The sequence below is a fragment of the Amphiura filiformis genome, chromosome 5 (assembly GCF_039555335.1).
Source record: "Amphiura filiformis chromosome 5, Afil_fr2py, whole genome shotgun sequence".
Lineage (NCBI taxonomy): Eukaryota > Metazoa > Echinodermata > Ophiuroidea > Amphilepidida > Amphiuridae > Amphiura > Amphiura filiformis.
This window is the reverse complement of record NC_092632.1, coordinates 73,447,898-73,469,282: the sequence shown is the minus strand read 5'-3', so window position 1 is coordinate 73,469,282 and position 21,385 is coordinate 73,447,898. Positions and strand designations below refer to the sequence as shown.

General features: G+C 36.3%; 1 protein-coding gene across 3 annotated transcripts in view; it reads left to right on the top strand.

Annotated features, from left to right (window-relative positions):
- LOC140153682 (uncharacterized) overlaps positions 1 to 17,410 on the top strand; it is a 144,496-nt gene extending 127,086 nt beyond the window's left edge. For all 3 annotated transcript variants that reach the window (XM_072176491.1, XM_072176490.1, XM_072176492.1), the window contains 3 exons: positions 3,138 to 3,214; positions 9,395 to 9,486; positions 14,583 to 17,410. In XM_072176491.1, the coding sequence (XP_072032592.1) occupies positions 3,138 to 3,214; positions 9,395 to 9,486; positions 14,583 to 14,769 (356 nt within the window). In that variant the 3' untranslated portion in view covers positions 14,770 to 17,410. The remainder of the gene's footprint in view (positions 1 to 3,137; positions 3,215 to 9,394; positions 9,487 to 14,582) is intronic.
- The last annotated feature ends 3,975 nt before the right edge of the window (positions 17,411 to 21,385 follow it).

Below are 21,385 nucleotides of genomic sequence, written 5' to 3'. Positions count from 1 at the left end.
TGCTGCTTGGCCGGCAGCATTTGGAGGAGATTAAATGTTTTAAACAATTATACTAGCAAATATATTGATGCTTATTATGAGTTGTGAATTTAGTATTCTCATTTTTGTCAAACTAGAGTAGGAATGATTATGATAAATCAAATTAAACAACTACTACATGTAAAGTTTGTTTGGCTTATAAGAGGCAAAAAAAAAAGACTCATAACATTGTGTATTGATATGGCATGTACGCAGTTGGGGCAGCACTTACACTAGTTGCGTAATGTGTGGCTGGCGCACGCTTATGTGAATTACGCGAGCGTAAGTTGGGATTTTATTGATGTGCGCAGTAACAAAAACTGAACAAACTTTTCCAATAAGTGCAAAACAGGTGACACTATTGTTCGTCTATAATGTTTGTTTGATTATTTGTTTGTTTGTTTGTTTGTTAGGGACATTAATTAAGGTAATTTAGATCCTGACTGCTCTTCTGATAAAAGAAAAGCACACAGCTTAACACATGATATGATTGAAGTGAGTCCCCACTTCTGGGCAGCAGTGTCGTAGCTGCAGGGGGGGGGGGCATTTGCCCCCCTGGCAATGCCTATTTGGGCCCCTGCCCCCCCCCCTAGCGCAGGGCAAAATAATAAAGGAGTGAGAGAGATGGAAAAAAAGGAGGAAAGAAAGAGAAAGATAATCCATAGGCCAACGATGTAAGGTGCGGATAGAATTTGAACAATTTTAAAATTTTGTTAAAAAATGGAACTATATTATATCAAAATGAAGTCGCTATCCTTGTATTCCTTTTCTTTTTTTTTTTTTGCTCTTCACTTTTTAAAACAAAAGAAAAAAAAATTGGGTCAACCTTTTTGAGGAAGGGCGGCAACATTTTTGTTTGGTGGATTTGGGCCCCGCCCCATACAGGCTTGCCCCCGGAAAAATCCCAGTTCACGCCACTGCTGGGCAGTGTTCAATCTGAGCCTTTATAGCATCACTTCATTTGGGTTGAAATGCTACATTTCAGATCCTATATGGGTCAGTTTCTTTTACCAAAATATCATTAAAAAGACAAAAATTGGTACCCTCATTTGGTGAAGAACATAAAACACAATAAACTCTTGTGATCAAAACATTTCAATTATGTCCAACAAGCCTCGTGTTTGGTCACCTCTGTATTCTAGACATTCTGCCAGGGTCTGTTTACATGCATTTTTGTATTGACATATATATCACATAACGCTTTTGTAAGCTTGGAGAATCTAAAGATCAATTCCAAACCTTTTTGATATTGAAATCTGTAAAATGGTATTTGATTTTGATAAAACAAGCAAGTGCATCTTGTTGACTTGCTGTCTCCTTGCTGGACACAGTGTAAATGAACGTGGGCATCAAGTTTCAAGCTGAATTACATGATAATGTAGAGGTCGGCTCTAGTCTACTTCACAGCCCCTTTTGAAATTCATACTTCAATGCCAACTTATCTCACATGATAACAAGTTCAGAACAAGAACTGCTCCCATTCAAAAAACTGATGCCTCGAGAGCGAATGTGTTGTGTTTTGTGAAAGAGCATAGCTAGGGTGAACTGTTTATCAAAAAGGGACTTCAGAGCAGTCTAGGTCTGCTCCTGCCTCTTTTATAAGAGGAGAGCACTCGTCCAGACTGTAAAACAGCTTTATATTTCGAGCCATTTCAATTTTGTGAATTGCAAAAGATGTTTTGATTCACACAATTAAATTTAACACTATAGAGAGATGTGTAGTTAAATGATTGGTCTCTGTGATTGTTGAAAGTTTGACTTTTTGCAAATACATGTAACTACTCATTTTGTTTGTTTGTGTTTTGTATTTATTTGTTAGGATATGTAGGCTATTTGTCAGGGCCGTAGCAAGCGGGGCGGCCGGGGATGCCATGGCCCCCCCACTTTTTGAGAAATTTGTTATGTTTTTCTTTATATCATTATTTCAATTTGGGTATATATATGTAATTTGGCCGCCCCACATTAGTGATGGCCGCCCCACATTTTTCAACCTTGCTACGGCCCTGCTATTTGTTATCAGGAAAGAAAGTTACTGAAAACTATCTTTGTAATGTACAATTTTAGGTTTTTGAGAGGCTATTGCATTTGTAAATATCATTTCTCATTGAATATGTAAAATTTTGGGTTTTTGAGAGGCTATTGCATTTGTAAATATCATTTCTCATTGAATTACTAATCAGTGATGAAGTGCAAGTCATGTGGGGGGGCACCGACCATAGATGGGGTGGGGTGGGGGGTTACATACCTGAACGTGGTACAAGCCATATTTTACAATTGCAAATGAACCTGATATAATTCAAAATGTTCTATATATAGGAGGATGTTTTAAAAGGGGTCAGGTGTTATATGTTTTAACTTCTGAACAGTTTTTTCAGGAGACAATGTTGGAGGAGTGTGGATTTTGTTCATTTTGAACAATTCCAATAAAAAATGAAGATGTTTAACTCACATTTTAGTTACATTTCACCACTACACTAGTGGTTTCATCAGACTGGCAACTCATCACACGAGAGTGTTTTATCTTTTATGGGCAACAGGAACCGCCGTAGAGGGCGTAATGATTTGGTCAAAGATGTTGTTTCGTGCGTAGGCCCCCTCGTCTTTGTGTCATGTCCTTTTCTGGTGAAACATCACTCAAATGTGAGTTAGACATCACTCAAATGTGAGTTAAACATCTTAATTTTTCTTTGGAATTGTGTTCAAAATGAACAAAATCCACATTTGAAATAAACATTCGCAATGAACTTGTTCAAGGAATAATGGACGAGTCTGTCCATGTGGACATTTGTAGCTACACAGTTCATTGGCACTTCATATTTTTCAACACTGCACTTTCTTCCTTTTTGCCAATTTTTATAATTATGAAAAAACCCTAATGACAATTTTCTTTACTTATCCTTCATTTTGAAGCCATTCTGAAACAAACAAATATTTGTTATCCTTTGTGGGGTCAATTAATAGTGCCTTTAAATGATTGATGCAATGTTAATAAAGACTGATGATATCACCAAGGAAACCATCTCACCTCCTCCACAACTTCCGTCAAACATCCTCCTCCACATTGCGTGTCCTTTTAGGGAGCTATTAATTTGAATTTATTTCACTATTGTCGCTTGCAGGTGAGATTATGATGAGTCTACTTTGGTACTACCGCCCTGAGCATACAGAGGGAGGCAGAAGACCCTATCACATAGAGGTAGGTAGAGAGCACACAGATGTAAGACTTCAATTGAATACCTGAGTGGAAGAAGGGCCCCAACTCAGCATTTTATTGCCAGCAGACTGTTCTTCCTTGTGTGTGATAGATGAGCCAAAATCCACTTTCCAAATAGTCTTCCACGTACACTTTCATGGAAGAAAGGCCCAACTCCATGGAGTTGGGCCCTTCTTCCACAAATATTGGGTTAAAGAGGAATTTTGTTCATCCATGAAATTTGCTTTTCACTACAATAAATTTTCTTGCTAACATATTACATGCTTCTATTTGTGCAATGAATGGATAATTTCCAAATTTCTGTAGCTTTTTATAACACATCTGCTTACGGAACAGACACTTGCAGTATATTAGTGGAAGAAGGGCCCAACTCCAGCTCAGATAAGACCTGTACCATTGCCATGGAAACATCATATATTATTTCGAATGTATGTAATACTGTGTGTTGATGTATTAAAGGTCCCCTGAAGATGAAAACATTCTGTCTATAAAACTTTTCCAAATATTCAGTTTTTTCTTAATATCTCAAAAACAGTTTTGATGGAGTTGGGCCCTTCTTCCACTCAGGTATTCAATTGTTTATCATACGTAGAAAGTAAAGCCGTCTTTGCCATCTCAATGAGCATGAAGATGTTGATGCTATTCTCGGTGTCTTCATTGGTATCCTGCTGGAATAATACAGTTTCCAAGTCTAGCCAATTTATTTATTTATTAAGTTCTCTAACTTTAAAGGTAGTTGTGCAATTAATATATGTGTACTTCAATTTATTGCAACATGAAGTGGTAGTCATTGTGGTTCACATTAACATGGTGAGTGCTACTTTCTGATTGGCTACAAGAAGGCTATGTATGATTTATTGAGCCAATCAGCAACTTGGTAAGAGTGAGTTGTAGGAATGAAGATGATCGAGCTTAAATATTTAGAAGCTGCTTTTTGATTGGTCACTCTGATAAATATATTGTGTAATTAACCAATCACAAATGCTGTAAGAATGGAAGTATTTCTCAGGGGTTAGAAATGCCTGAGTACTGCTGATTGGCTACAAGAAGGCTATGTATGATTTATTGAGCCAATCAGCAACTTGGAAAGAATGAGTTGTACAGATGAAGAGGATTGAACTTAAATATTTAGAAGCTGCTTTTTGATTGGTCATTTTGATAAATATATCATGTCATTAACCAATCAGAAATGCTGTAAGAATGGAAGTATTTCTCAGGATTTAGATATAACTTGTATGTTTAGAATTTCTTAGAGCATTTCAAGGTGAATAAACTATTGATGAAGAAAATTGCTACATTTTATTAGATAAAAACACATGATTTAAAGACAAGACTCAATGTGCATATTGTATTTTCCCCAAATATTTCATAATTTTGAGAAATCAAATCCAAGCCCATAGATAAACCCCAACAAACATTGATTGAAAAGCTTTGCTCTTCTGTGGAGGGAATATCATGACAGAATCGCTATAATATATCCCCACTGGTTATCAGTCAAGTCATCTTGTAGTAATTGCTCCATCAACAGCAGTAACCTCTGGCTGCCATCAAGCTTGTCATTCACATAGCTACAAGATCTCAAGATTAAAGTTAGCGGATTGGCCGTTATCTGTCTCAAACCGAGTTGCTGCTTCCATGTAGGATATATTACCTCAAGTTCACAGAGTTCAGTTACGATCTACTTCAGGGTGTGTTTTTAGGAGGAAGTGGGAAATCACCTTGTGATGGAGCCCCTTAAGTTTATGCAAGATAGCGCTGAGTGATCGTGTAGATCGCATCTACCCAGTGTATGATGGTCTTTGAGTTTCAAGGGGTACCAGAGGGGGAACCAAGGGTTGACAGAGGGAGTATACTGCCACTTCAGAAAAATATTTTCTTGTGAAATCATGACAGTTAACATGAAAATAAATGTTCAGACCCTTTTGGATCATGTTTCCTGTCCAAACAGTAAAAGTACTTCAATGACTAAGTTTTGCCCCCTCGGGGGAGGGGTACTAGTTTGGTTTGGGTTGCACTGCTGAGAATTAAGTGGAGCCATCCATACCAATTTTCCAAGAAATAATTACCCATCATTATACCAAAAGGCCAAATTCTTGACCAAATTTATTACCAAATTGTTAACATTTTTTAACTTTTCCTGATTTTTTTGGCAAATTTAGGAAAAATTTGGCCTAGAAAAGATATATTGATATACTGAGTGGCCAAAAATAAGACCCATGTTTGTGACACACCCCTGAATGTCTAGGGCAGGTTGCACACCTGAGAGAGTACCCACAAAATTAGACAGAATCCATACTTTGTGGGAGAGTAAAAAACAACATAAAAAGCTGGTAAACTGATGGAACTAACCTCAAGCTAAACTCAAACTGAAACCTAGTTAAACTCAAACTAAACCTCAAGTGCATTCAAAACTCTGCCTGTCTTCATGGTGTGAATCAAACACAAGAAGCAGGAGTTACGAAATCTCAAGCTATTAGCATCTGTTTGGACACAATTATTTCAATATAGAAAGGTAGTCAGTCAGTCAATCAGGAGCTGTGTGTCACTGACATCATCATGTAGCATGTGGGGGTGTTAAACTATCCTTTAATGCCAAGTCAAGTTAAAGGTAAAAAATAAAACCATAATTGAAATTAAGTATTATTACTATGCTTAAAAAGATTTTTTTATTCTTTATGATTACATCTTTTTATGCACAAAAGTATGACATTTTGAATAAAGCGAGGGAAAATCAGAGTTTTGAATTTTATTTTTTGCTATTTATTCAAGAATATCAAGATGTTGTCAATCACATTAAACTTGACTCATTTACCGATTGTGAAGATGATTCATGTTTATTAAAAGAAAAGTAATAAACATTTTGACATTTGCTAAATGAATAAAATATTAAAATTGCTTTCCTGACAGATGGATTGACAATGAGAAAAACCAACTAGAGCTTTGTTGGCTTTTTGTTGTAGTGTTTTTGTAGGATTGAAAGCTATTAAATCTCATCACTTCTAAACATCCGGAGTTCTCCTGTGTCAGATCACTATGATCCACAACATGCTCATCTATCAGGGCAAAGTTCTTTATCACCAATACATTTACACATTCATTGAATGACCTTTGAAAATGTGGGTACAAAAACTCATACTCGGTCAAATTTTGCACTAAGATTGTTTAATTGAGGTTATTGAACTATGGCATTGGGATGAGGCCATTGTGGTCCATAGTGGATGCAAAATGAAATGGCATCATTTATTATACCGTTGCTGTTCTGTCAAAACCTCCAATAGCTGCTATGTGTTAAAATATGTAATAGTGTCACAAACCAGGGGTTTTGGTGAAAAATGCTAAAAGTCAGACATGTGACGAAATCCGACAAATCCCCTGGCCACGGGCAGCGTGGCCTAAAATGAAAGGATTACGAAGGGAAACCAAGTGCTTTTATTTCTACTCTTAAACTTGAGACGAAATAAATTCACCCTGAAACTAGGTTGTAAAGTTCAGTAAATTCAATGTGTTAAATATTATACAATATTATATTGTACATATTTAACATCTAGTAGCTATTGGAGTTTTGACAGAACATCGACAATAATATAATCCTGGATAAAATCAAGGTGTAGTGATGGTTTTGATGAATTGTTGTGGAATTAAAGGGTTGCAATTGGATACCGGTGGGCACTTGGGCAGGTCCAGGTTGGGAAAATCTGCACCGGGTCATTTTGAATTTAGGGCAAAAAATTGATGACTGGAATGGTTTGTGGTCAGGTTGGTTGTAGTCAAGTGTGACTGGATCGGGGAGTGTAAAAAGCACACCCTGCAACCTGCATGTCTGTCTTCAGTCCCCATATTCTTGATATGACTTCCCACTGATTTCATAGCTATTCACTTCACGTATCTTGCCGATCGTAAAAATCACGTTTCACATAATGATATATTTGCGGTCACATGTATATTTTGGGTACAACCATCGTTTCACATAACATAGGCCTATATTGTCATTATTGAATACAACTGTGTTATTTGCCCCACATCTCTCAATGTGCAATTATTGCTGTTTCACATAGTATTTGCTGCTTTGGAGAATACTCAAAGTGCTTATGACTAAAATAACATTTATATTTACTTATTAATGTCTTCTTTAGCCTGGAATGGTTTTCTATCAACAAGATGATATATTTTAACAGTACAGAAACAATACATTTTGCAAATAACGTCAATGCCGGTTTGTCTGTAAATACATCACTGTGTGATACAACTGACTGACGTCATATATATCTCTTAGACTAACTAGTTCACTAGATACATGCACTGTCTGTTGTGGAAACAGGTCACTAGCATCATATGAAGAAGAAAAAATATGTCGAATGCTCAACATCTTGGAATCATTATAACTGGTGTTCTATCTTCAAGATGAATATCTTGGTTAACTGGATTTGTTGAGTGTGTTCGCAATAACAGAGACCGTACAAGAGTCTGATATGCTCAGATTGTGTGCAAGACAATGTTTAAAAAAAGCCATATTTGCATGATGTGTTCATTAAAGTAGCCTAGCCATGCTTGCTGTAATGAATCAGGCTATTGACGGTGCTTAGGATATTAAGCTTATTAAAGCATAATGTTGCATACATTTGATCACAAATGATCCTGGTGATTTATTTGTGCCATTTTCCTGATTTCCCTGTTTGTTGGCAACCCTTTGGTAGGCATGTTCATAAAATTTTTAAATTTAATAAATTCATCTAAAATTGCTTTCATAAAAAGAGAATCATTTAACTTAAAAAATGAGGGGTCAACCATGTATGTAGGCCTATAATTGGCAATGTTATGAGGAAAAGTATGCTCGCCTGAATGTCCCAAAATGGGCCAAATTGTGTGTCCCAGCATTATCAATGGCTTCCTATGTCATAACATGGGTGTATGTATTTTATAGCTAAATTTTTGAGCACGAAGGGCCATTTTACAAAACTTTCGCAAATGTTTCATGAAATGTGGCTTTCATTACTTGATAGTATCAAATATTATTCAAATGCAGATTTTCTAAAATTGATGCTACATTGGAGTTCTGAGGGTTAAAATCCAAATTTTCTTCATTTTCCTATTGGATTACACAGTTAAGACAGGATCTTGGATCACAAGTAAGCTTAGTGAAGCCCGCCCTCACATGTTCAAAATGTGATCATGTCTACCTTTGGTCAAAACATATTTTTTGTTGTATAAAGAAATTTTGCTGTTTTCTGTTGTGAAGAAATTTTGCTGTTAATTTATTGTTAAATCATAATAATGAAGTCATTTTTGGGAAAGGTTTTTAAATCTAGGCATGCAGATTATGAAAATAACCAGATTCAGTGCGTCTGTGTATAATTGGACATTTGAGACTAATAAAAGTATTAGTAAATATTTGATACCTTTAATGTATTAAAATGACTCTATATTTAAGCTGAGATGTGTAGACATTTAACAACAACACATCCTAGTCTTTACATTAAAGCCATGTATAATTTTTGTCAAATTTGAATTTTGTTTTTCTTTACCAAAATGTTGAAAGAAACTGTACAGACCATTTTCAAGTTAATGTAGAAAGTTCTATGGGGAATTTAATTACCAAAATTGCTCTGTTGATATACAAACAAAATAAAAAACCAATTCTATTTATAGGTGTAAGTTGGGACATGTGTAAAGATTACAAAATATGCTAAAACAAATCAGGTTTGTAAGAAATTAACCAATTTCATATATAAGATCGTACATTATGGCTTTAACCAAAGACTAGTCACCCATGTTGTGATGAAACCGTTATTTACTCTACAGTCAAAGGAGTCACTTTGTCGAGACGGTCTATATGCTTTAAGTTTGCCTATCTATAATTATGATAACCTTATGCACACCCATGCTCTACACACATGTAGAGAGCTGATTAATGCCAAATTAATGAAGTAAATTAATACTGCACATTTTACTCGCTCATCATAACCTGTAAATGAGCATCTTTATTTCCACGATGTGAAAAATCAAGGATATCCTGAAAGACGTATCCACGATAGCCTTATCCATGTGGCACTAGCAAACGGATGGAATGGTGAGCTTGGCCAGAATCCATCCCATGCAGTAGTGAAAACGAGTGTGAGAGTAAACGATGCATGACTGTACATCATTGTCTTTGATTAATTACAGAATGAGTTGTTTGCTTGTCGACACTGGGACATCAACAGCGTGGCTTGCATCGAAGATAAATGCTATGTGCTTACTCCAGCTGAATATAACAGGTGGGTCTAGTCTGTCTATTTTAAACACATCAAAAAAAGAAAGTCCCCACTAGTGGTCATATCTTTTTAGTACAATTGGTTAAAAGCAATTTGCTCCCAGCTCCAAGTGAAATTGTCCCGGTTAAAAAGAATGCTTGTCAAGGTTGAGGCATGGTCATATCTTTTTAGTACAATTGGTTAAAAGCAATTTACTCCCAGCTCCAAGTGAAATTGTCCTGGTTAAAAAGAATGCTTGTCAAGGTTGAGGCATTGCGGCCGACGCAAGAACCGCGGAACCCGAGTACCGCAAAATTCTAGTTCACACTTTTGTGATATCATACTGTAGCTAACTAAATTCTTCACATGTTCTTGTCAATTTGAGTGTCTTTGATCTTTTGTGCTCAAATGACTACCCAAACTAGTGGGGGCTTACTTTTTTTGATGTGTTTGTATAATTTGTGATGCGGTCAAAAAAAATGAGTTTCCTGTGAGGCAAGTCTGGTGTACTCTGCCATGTTTGCATGTCACTTTTAGAGAGGGAAAATATGTGTTACTCTAATTTCTATAGTGTTTGCCTTGTACAAGATTGTTTTTTTTTTTTAATGTTTACGGTTTAGTAAACTTCTAGTACAAGCTGTAAATGCTGGTGGGCAAGTGGTAAAATGCAGCCAGCTCAATTGATAACTGGTCCATGCTGCAATAGTGTGCCAGTTGTTAAAAAAAGTCTAGCACTACTTTTGGGCTGTGTTACTTTAGTATCCAGAGAGGTTGCGTCAGGTCCATAGGAATACACACTAAGATTTGGTGTGCTTTATAAATGTACTAAAGGAGCTGAATAGATTTGGAACCACCCCTAGCAAAAGGTAGGGAGAAAGTTGTGAAATTGATGTGGCCCTCGCGCCAAAGCGCTTCGGTTGAACGCCTCGCACTATGCGCTTGCTATCTCTGTGAGAGCCACAAACTGTGGCTACACAAGCCCTGTTCTAGGACATTTCATGTAATACAATTATTCTCTGTATAACATGCGAAGTACTAGCTGTACAGACCACTGACTTTTATTAAACAAGCATTGGTCTAAGATACCAAATGGCATTCAGTTTCAACCTTTGCTTGGATAATGACAATTTGGTCCAAATATATGTGACACTCCAACATGGTAGATTTTTGCTCATATCATTATGCCATTTGAAATTCTTGTATTCCTGTTTAACTTGTTTTAAAGTTTATCAGTTTATCTAGACTATTAAATTAGGGTTGATACTTCATGCAGTTCATGTAAGCTAATGCTAACCCTAACCCTAATTTTGTATAAAACGGGAGTTACCTAAATTACACAGAAATCAGTAATGATCTCCTTCACTTGTGTACTTGCGTAATATTTGTGACAGTATAGCACGATGAGCGTAAATGTCCTCAATTGTATTCTGAGTTACAGTGTAAAATGGGCATGAAGGTCGTATTCATAGGTACCTCAATTGGGTGCTACATGTACCTCATTTAATGAGATAAACGTAGCACCAAAGTGAAATACCTATGAATATGACCTTCATGCCCATTTTACACTGTAACTCAGAATACAATTGAGGACATTTACGGCTCATTCGTATGTACGGTCACATTTGTTTGTATGTATTGTATACCATGACTGCTATAACATTAGACCCAGCTTTAACCACCGTTTATCAGTGGGAGCTGGTAGCCTAATTGATAAGGCGTCCGTCTAGAGATCGGAAGGTCATGGGTTCGATTCCCATGCCGGCACATTCCCTTGCTTTTTTTCAAGTTGGGTTGTGTGCCGGTCGGGATTTGTGTTTATTCGTTGTCATGTTTAATTGTAACACTTTGGGTTGATAAACTGTTCATTCTTTACATGTATTACAATTTAATAGACAAAGTGATTAAAATCAATAAAGTACTTTTTATGAAGATTCATTTTGACTAGGAACATTAATGTTTTGCCACAAAGGAATATAGTCTATTCATCTGTGAACATATTCACAAATGCATGCATGTATAGCTACATACAGACACACATTAACCCTAACCCACCTGTATACTACGAAATACTACTTGAAATATGCGCTGTTCATGCGTGCATGCCACGTGGTGTGATGACGCAATCGCCCTAAGTGATATATAGGCACGGTTTCGCTGGCCAGCAAAGCCCAAGACCCATGGCAAAGTGTCGCCGACCGAGTCCTTGGCATGCGAGGGGTCTCGGGTTCGAATCCCACCCAGAGCAAACAACTTCTTTCTTTCTTTTCTCTCTTTATTCTTTCCTTCTTTCCTTTCCCGTCGCCAAAAAGCCCTTAGGGGGGTAGGGTAACCAAGGATAGGGTTTCTATGCACAGCTCATGTGGAGTGCTGTACAGATAGTACTCAATGTTAACTAGCGAGATTGCATGCTAAATAAACCGGTAAACTGGTGCCAGCACGCATCTCGCTAAACTTTTTAAAAAAAATTTAAAGGTTTTTAATCTATTTGTTTTTTTTGTACAGGGCTATGAGGTAATTTAATTTTTTGTGCTTTATAGGTATCAGTTTATTATTATTACTTGACATTACAAACTATCTGAGTATCACTCTGGATAACCACTGTGTGCATGCAAACTTATATTTTATTATTTGTAAACACACGGATACAAATGCAGGTCATTAATATTGAATGCAAAGTGTGTAATTGTTCCAATCTTGTGCATATATAACCCACGTGACGAGCCTGTGAAAGAATATGCCTTTTATATTCCACCACATGGGAGGAGGAAACCGGGATGGTGTACTTACAGTATGTCCGTGACACTGTACTTACAATATGTCCAGCACCTCCTGGGAGATGCTGAAGGGATGCTGCATGCAGCCAAACAAAATTGGTTCGCTTGCCCAAGAGCGCAACATTTGAAGAAAGCTTGTAGTCACCTGCTCCGCAGCCGAATGATGATGATGTGTATCGTTTCTTAACGCACAAACAAGTGCGTATACAAAGTGCATCGCGTATTAAATGTGCATTAAAATAGTGAACGTAAGATATATTTTCAATAGTCTTTTAAAACAAACAATACTTTATTTTTATGAAGCAAATTGCAAAATAGCGGTAATGAATGAAAATAACAACTTTGCACCATCCTTTTTTACGGTAATTGCGTGAAATTGTCGGGGTTTGTGTTGGGCCTCGGTATTTTTCCTCAGTGATTTCACACAGTGACCTCAAAACAGATAGCGCACAGTTGTTATTGTCTAAATAATATATAAATAAATATAGTTATATTTGCTGCTGATGGATTTTCTCCTCGTAAAATATTCCCTAAGGAAAATGTATGTACTTTGATATAGCTTTTGAGATTACAAGTATGCTGTGAATTATGAGATGACTCTTTTAAATATGGGCTGTATCAAAATGTTTGGTACCCAGCAATTTTTGGTGTTTATTGACAAGACTTCTTCAATATGCAACATTGTATCCTCTTGAATATTTGAAATGCCCATGATTGACCTTTCGAAATATTCATTTATAAAGAAGGTAGCTCCTATGTTACATTTTGTTGTGGTTTTCTTGTCCATAATCACTGGAAACTGATGGGTACCAATCATTTTGATACACCCTGTACATATACAATTGGTCTAGACGAACTCCTCTGCTTATTGTGCATACTTTTTCACACAACAAAAATGTCCTCCATATTGAATCTAAACTGTAACTTGTTTGCATGATACACTGAAAAATATGATTGATTTTATTTGGTTCCATAATACAAAATACATAAATATGTTATATAACAAGATTAAAATACATAACACTTAAAAATTAAAAGATATACAATGTGCAGATAAAAACACTAGGAACCGGGATAACCCATAAAGCCAGTGTTTCAGGCTTTAATTTCCAATGGGGTCCTATTTATGTAGGCAATATAATGGCCCTATTTTTTGTTGAGTTTACTCCTCAAACTGTATAGTGCATGTAGGCAAGGATTTGCAAAGTTTATCCCTAGGGTTTATCAACACCAGAGCTTCAAGCGACTCTATATTTCCCAGGGCTGCCTTTTGAGGAGAGCGAGAGCAATCACTCTGTACTGCTCTCCTTAAATCTGATATAGGATAGTGATTTTTAGCTCTCCTTAGTTGACCATTCTCTATTGTAAATGCTCTTAACAGCTCTCCTTTAAGACTCTAGAAGAGCTATTTAATGCTCTCCTGCAATTTCCAAAAGACAGTCCCTTATTTTGCATTTTCCTCCATTTTTGAACTCTGCCTATAGTTTCCTATTTTGTTACAAAATGTCCTATAATTCCTATATTTTTTCCAGATTTGGGAAATTAACGTTTTTTTTTTTTCACTTACACTAGTGAATTTTATGTAAATTTTAAGCAGGTAAATATTATTGGCCTGTATTTTTTGCCCAGTATATTATTATAAACATCATACCAGTCCAAAATGATGCACACATCATGCACAAATTAAAGTGTCTTTGGGGAACTTTTCCCCCTTAACAATAGTTACTGGTCAGTGGTCACTGTATTTGACCTTTGCTGTCCTATATTTTCATTCAAAATGTTTCTATATTCCTGTATTTTAAAAGGACTGACTTGAAGCCATGTAACACATACCAGCTCACACTCCCTACCCACCCCTACACACATGCCCGCCCCATACACCCCAACAATATTTTTATATACATAAATTCATATGTAAAGGTCAGCTTTTGACAAAATAAAGATATCTTGTTTACCGCTATATAGAAAGCTGCTTTCACCCACATTTCAATGCAATTCTCTTGTGTCTAAAAATAACCCGTCATACAAAGCCGACTGAGTACATGTAACATGTATGTATTTGTATTGAATGAATTGGTGATTGAAAAGTGTTTCACAGATCATAATGTCTCTTTAAAAGCACTCTTGCAACATAAATGTGTGCAAAACTCGGGTGATACCAAATCTGAATTAAAGTTTAAATTAAAATTCTGTATGTATAGATCACAAATTATGCATTATCTGTGGGCTGCAAGTATGTCACAGAAAACATACTGATAAAATACAGAGATAGAAGAAAGTGTTACGTTACAAATCAGAATGTGGGTAACAATATTGTTCTCCTTGTTGTATCAATTTATCACACAGATACTGCACCATCCTCCAGATGAAACGAGAGAAATATGTACGTGGCATCCCTGTGGTACCGGAGGACCCCAGCGGCTACCCGAGACAACACCGTCTACCTCGAGATCGGATTGATCCCGATTCTGTGTTTCTTTGTCGACAAGTGTACGACTTCAGACAGAAGAGAGTCTTGAAGAACCCGTATTAAATGTCAGACCAGTAGTGTTGCGCTAAATAATGCAGAGGAGGCTGCTTGCTGATAGGGATGTTGTATGGTGGGTGTATGCCACGACAGGCTGGCCAGATAGGCAGGCATCAATTTGGAATACGGAAAAAAAATATGAAGGGAATGTAAACAGAGAATGGAAAAGCCACAAATCTGGTAATTACTATTGGTATCTCATGGGGATTATTGCAGAAGGTAGAGTGCACCGGAAAATCCACTGGGTTCGACTTGTTTCACGAAAGTGTGAAAGCATAACCGCTTTCTCAATAGACACGGTGTCATGTTATCGCTGATAACTGTATGAGCAGAGAATATTTTTACTTCCATCCATGTTATGAAATTGGTTTAGCAGCATGTTTTGAGTAACTGAGAATTGATTCACGGAGAAATGCGCTTGCAAGTTACGGAATTTAATCGAAATGAAATGTATCCATAGGCAGTACAAGTAACCTTATGATAAGTGATTCAAATTTGCAGTTTCCTAAATAAGAAATTACGAATTTTATTCCAAATTTAACGAGTCAAGATTTTGGCAAATTGTGTTGTTTGACTTAATGTTTGATTTGGGCTCAACATTCAAGATTAAAGGTGCATAACCAGGTCAATAACTCAAAACTTGGGAATCAGATTATTTTGGTATATGGCCTCAAGGTACAAAACACAATATGAAAAAATGTGACCACCCACCTTTAAGTTCAGTGAAGTAAAGATAGAGTTTTTCCCTTAAAATTTGATCAGCTCGTAATAGGCGGGAAATGTTAGGCTTTTACCACTACGCCGAAAAGTAAACCCACATTAAGAGTGCTATTAGTTGACCTGTCTGGCCTATATTTTGTGTGTTAAAGAAAGTAGACAAAGTATAGGACTTGAATTAATAATTTGTGATGCTTCTGGCGAGATGTCACAAGACAATTCTCAAAATTAAATATTTTGATATTAATCCGTGATGGATAAGGACCGCCGATTAAGAGCTGATCAAAATAGAGAAGAAAACTTTGTGTAATGTGTAAAACGGAATTTCAAATTAAGGAAATTGCAAATTTCAGTGTCTATTTAAAGACATTTAGATCTACATCGAAAATTTTTTTAGAGTTAAACAGAAATCCTACACCTGATGGGATCACTCATGTCACGAATAAGAGATAATTTGTATACTTGAGTCAATTAATGTCAGTATTTTGCTTTTCAACATGAACACATTTATTGGAATGAAAATGAGGCCTTATGTGACAGTATGGGATCCCACGATTATTAGTCAGATGAATGTGACTTCTCACTAGGATCCACAACATGCTCATCTATCAGGGGCACCGTTCTTTAACCCCAATACATTTGTACATTCATTAAATGACCTTTGAAAATTTGGGTACAAAATCTCATACTCTGCAACTTGAGGTCAAATTTTGTACTCTGATTGTTTAATTGAGGTTATTGAACTATGCCATTAGGATGAGGTCATTGTGGTTCATAGTGTCTGTTGCAACTGTTCAATGCCAAAATAGGAAATTGATTGTACACAGGAAACGGTGATATTAATCTTTGCCGCTTGTTGACAATATGATTGGATGTGTTATGAATAGTTATCAAATCGGAAGGCAAAGTATGTAGTCTTGAATTTAAATAATTGTATTTATTGGCCGTAAAAAGACAAATGTGCATTCTCAAGCTGGGTTTATACTAGAATATTGCAGGGTGGTTGCAATGCATCACTTTTGAAAAGAATTGGGCAATCACAAAATTTTGTAATGTATCACTTGTTGCTTTTGCATTTTTACTAATCATGCCGATATTCGAGATTGAAGTATTCAAAATGCCACAAAATACATTTTTAAAACATACATTCCTGTCAGTAATTACTGTTTTGAATTCATTCACCTCAGAAAGTTAATGATCGAGAATATAAATTAATTAGCAAAATTAAATCTAGTTGGAGGTAAATGATTGGTTGATGGATTTACGTGACAAGCGATGTCGCTCGGTAGTTGAATTTTTATCGCCCGCTTTTGCAAAAGCGATTGGTATCAATCAATCGATCATCTTGATGCTCTGAAAACAGAAGGGAACACAGAGCATACGTAAGAATCGCTTTTCTGCAAGAGCAATCGAGTATAAATCCAGCTTCAGTACAATTGTAAATTGATAAATAGCATGCTACCACATTGCCTGGGGCATACAATGAAGACATTAATTTTCACGAGGAAATGTTTCATCCTACAATGATTTCAAACTCATCCCCACCCACATTTGCCAAATGCACATTTTCTCTCTTCTAGGTTGCGGTGATATTTTTCACACTAATATTTCATGCTCATGTGGAAAGTGTGAGAGACATCATATATAATAAAGGGTGATAATTTCCGCATACATAGTATCGTATGTCTGTATTGTATTACAGACGGACTCAAAGGCATCGGAATATCTAGGTAAATCCATCTCTGGTTTGAGAATTGGGAGTATTTGAACTGGACAGTACAATTGAATACCTGAGTGGAAGAAGGGCCCAACTCCAATTTTTTACCAAAATGAGTTAGACCCAGCATTTTATTGCCAGCAGACTGTTCTTCCTTATGTGTGAAAGATGAGCCAAAATCCACTCTCTAAATAGTCTTCCATGTACACTTAATCCTGGTTTTCCTGGACGAAAGGCCCACCTCTGTGGCGTTGGGCCCTTCTTCCACAAATATAGGGTTAAAGAGGAATTTTGTTCATCCATGAAATCTGCTTTTCACTACTATAAACTTTCTTCCTAACATATTACATGAGTTCTACTTGTGCAATTAATGGTGATTACCTAATTTCTGTAGCTATTTATAACACGGAACTGGCACTTTCAGTATATTAGTGGAAGAAGGGCCCAACTCCAGCTCAGTATTAAGACCTGTACGTTACCATGGAAACATGATATATAATTTCGAATGTATGTAATATTGTATGTTCATGTATTAAAGGTCCCCTGAAGATGGAAACATTCTGTCTATAAAACTTTTCCAAATATTAAGTTTTTTCTTAATATCTCAAAAACAGTTCTGATGGAGTTGGGCCCTTCTTCCACTCAGGTATTCAATTATTAGCTTCATGTATTGAAAGGAAACTTGCTATGGGATCAATACAAAACAATGCAAGTATGATTGCAAAATGAAGATCAGATTTGGACCTAGCCTGCCCCCGGGAAGGTAGACTATACTAGTAAACCAAAAGGGAAATCCTAAATATTACATGGCACAAATGAAGTGTATTCACTAGTATAGTGTCTTAATTTACACCCATATTACACTATTAGAATTTGTCTGAATAATGTCAACAAATTGATTTCAATTAAAGGCCTATTCAGTGATCCCAGGGAAAGTGCAAAAATTTGAAATTGTTTATACATTAAAAGTGAAAGATAAGTTATTCAAATTGTCATCAGGTATTTTTGAAATGAAAAATTTGGCAAAAAATGAGGAAAACAGCAGTATTGACAAAAGTGGAAGTCCCATTCATATATTTATAGCTCATTTCTCTACTGAATTAGAGAAATTACAATTTTATATATCAAATGTCTTATTTTGACTTTAATACACACCTTTCGCCTTAACCATTAGCAGACTATGTTAGCAGTAGCACATAGATGACACCAACAAAAGTGCAAAAATCTGAATTTTGATGATTTTTACGATCCTCCGGATGAGCAAATCACTGAATGGGCCTTGAATACAACTGGTGCGTATACATATATACACCAATTTGCAATTAGAAAATTTTATAACATCTGTCCACGTGTCTGGAACAAAAGTTGCTGGTGGATTAAGTGTGGATGACGTGGTTGTTTATATCGTGGAACGTAGTAACGCAATGACAAATCACCATGACTTTCAAGGCCCATTCAGTGATTTGCTCCACTGGACAACCGTAAAAATCATCAAAATTCAGATTTTGGTACCTTTATCATTGTCGTAGATGTGCTAACATAGCCTGCTAGTGGTTCAGCCGAAAGCCCTGTATAGACAAAATAAGGCATTTACATGGCATCTGTAATTCATATACTGTCAGCATATAAATTAGCTACATGTATTTGAATGGGGCTTCAGCTTCGTTGATACTGCTGTTTTCTTCATTTTTTTGCCAAATGTTTCATTTCAAAAATATCAATTGACAATGTGAATGACTTATCCTTCACTTTCAGCAATTTATAAACAATTTTAATTTTTTTACACTTGTGCTGGGATCACTGAATGGGTCTTTAATATTCAAATTCAGTTTGAATGAATGAATGAATGATCATCAATTAGAATTATGCCTTTTTGATATGATTAATTACAGCTAACTGTCTACATGAATAACAGAACATTAATAATCAATTAGGGTCTGAGGATTTGTTGAGTGGGTGTTTTTATACTCGGGGCAATTCAGAATTCACATTGAGAAAAAAAATATTTACAACTAGCCTCATCATAGCCATGAGGTTGTTTCAGTTGGTAAACATAAATTCGATCATATTTGTTTACTTGCATTGTGATGACGTGTGTCAAATTAAGTCACCATTCACTTCAAGTGATTGATAACCCAAGTCATAGAACTTGCTGAAATACCACCTAATTATGACTGCACATATTTACATCTGTAGACAATATAAATTGATTACATGTGCAACTGAAGGGAATTCAATGGCATGCAGCTTTTGCCTAGATTTTCCCTTTATCCTTAAATAGGGGTCGTGATCCTGCCCCCCAACTCAACACAAAAGTTGGCAACCATGAGAGTTACCAAATCTTTCAAAGACCCCCTTTGCAATGATTTTTCATCAAATTTACCCCCCTTTTTCATGCAAAATCAAGGATAAAATTTGGCCAAAATCAACCCCTTTTTTGTGGTTTTCAATGACTAGAATTTCAAACACCCCTTTTCAATGACACTGAATATTGACATCAAATTATACCGGATTTTCCATAGTAACCCTTTTATCCAAATTTTGCGGACAGTGCAAATTAAATACCCCCTTTATTGCCAACTTCGTGGTCCTCACTACTGGTTAAAAATTACCCCTTTTCCGCGCTTATTTGGTAACTGTCATGGTTGCCAACTTTTGTGTTGAGTTGGAGGGCCGGGGTCGTGATTTGCTTTTATTGCTTAAAAACTATGTCTAATTAATATGGGCCGCATCAAATGATATGATATTGGAGATATAAGGATACTTGTAAAAGACTATGTCATTAAGGGAAAATCATACTTCCCTGCAAGCAGTCAAACAGATTGTTAGGTCTGCCTTTATGCTGTATTACATTGTAAGGTATAGTTGTGTGTATTGTGCTTGCTTTGTGCATTTGATCAATACAAGTTTGTTTGGAGATAGGTTTCAAAACTGTCTGAAATTTTCTAAAGCTACAAGAACTGCGTAGAACTGCCTACATATTATACCGAACATGCTTCTTGGGAGGAAAAAAAAAGCATAATAAGCTTTTGTGCAATTGTTATCCTTCCATACACAAGAATTGTGCGTTGTGTTACACTACAATATTCCGACAGCTGCAAGCTGACGTATGTTCGGATGATTTTATTTTGAAGCTTAATTGCTTATTTCAAGTCACAATGTTCAAAAGGTCAATTTGTTGAGACAATCTGCATAGCTTGTGATGCGTCTTGTACACAGTATAATCGTTGGTGATTTTAATACCAATTTTATTCATCACTGGTGAATTTTCATACTACTTGGCATAACCTAGCGTAGTACATGATCTATGCGTGTAATAAGCTTAATAACATTGTAGCTCGCCAACCTTGTTCACGAAGTAAGTGTATCAATTAGTAATCCTCTCTCATTGGCTCGGGATAATGACGGATCTTATGAAAGAAACCCATTAATCACTACCTGGATGGAGTAGTCCTACAGGAAAGCAACACACAGGTCTATTCAATCCACCCACATAACTAACAGTGAGCTTAGCATGTACATGGGTGCCATGCAGTCATTCGGTCTATTCCAGTTGAAATCCATACACCCCCTGTGGAATATATATCCTTAATCTCCCAAACAAGGAGTGTAAATTTCAAATGGGGTTACCTGAATGGGTGATTCCATTTAAAATCCACACTCCCTGTGTGGGAGATTAAGGTCATGTCTTCTATAGGGGGTGTGTGGATTTCAACAGGAATAGCCCAATTTGCTGTCAGAGAAGAAATGTTTTGCCATCATGTATATCATATTCCTGGGGCCATATTGTTTATGAAATATGATTTGTGGGACGTACCATCTATATAATACAAGCATAATTATAACATCTACATGTGTGATACAAAATCCTGTGCTTGCACACTCAATTTAGGTTTCCAGTCTGGGTTGATGGTGAGTTCTATGAATTATGGCTGGCATGCCTTTCTTTTTGTAGAATTTCCAGATGTTCTTTATCCATGGATCATAGTTTTCGTATCAGTATTGGTTCCATCACAGATCTTTCCAAGATATGTGGAGGAAAAGAAAAGGGCAACACAAGAACAGGGTTGCATTTTGTTTATATGTGAAAAATCAACTCTGGTTTTGGCAAGCAAATTTATCAAGAATAAACACTTTGTCAGCAATATATTGCATCTAGATTGTGTGTGAAGTTACGAGAGTCAAATT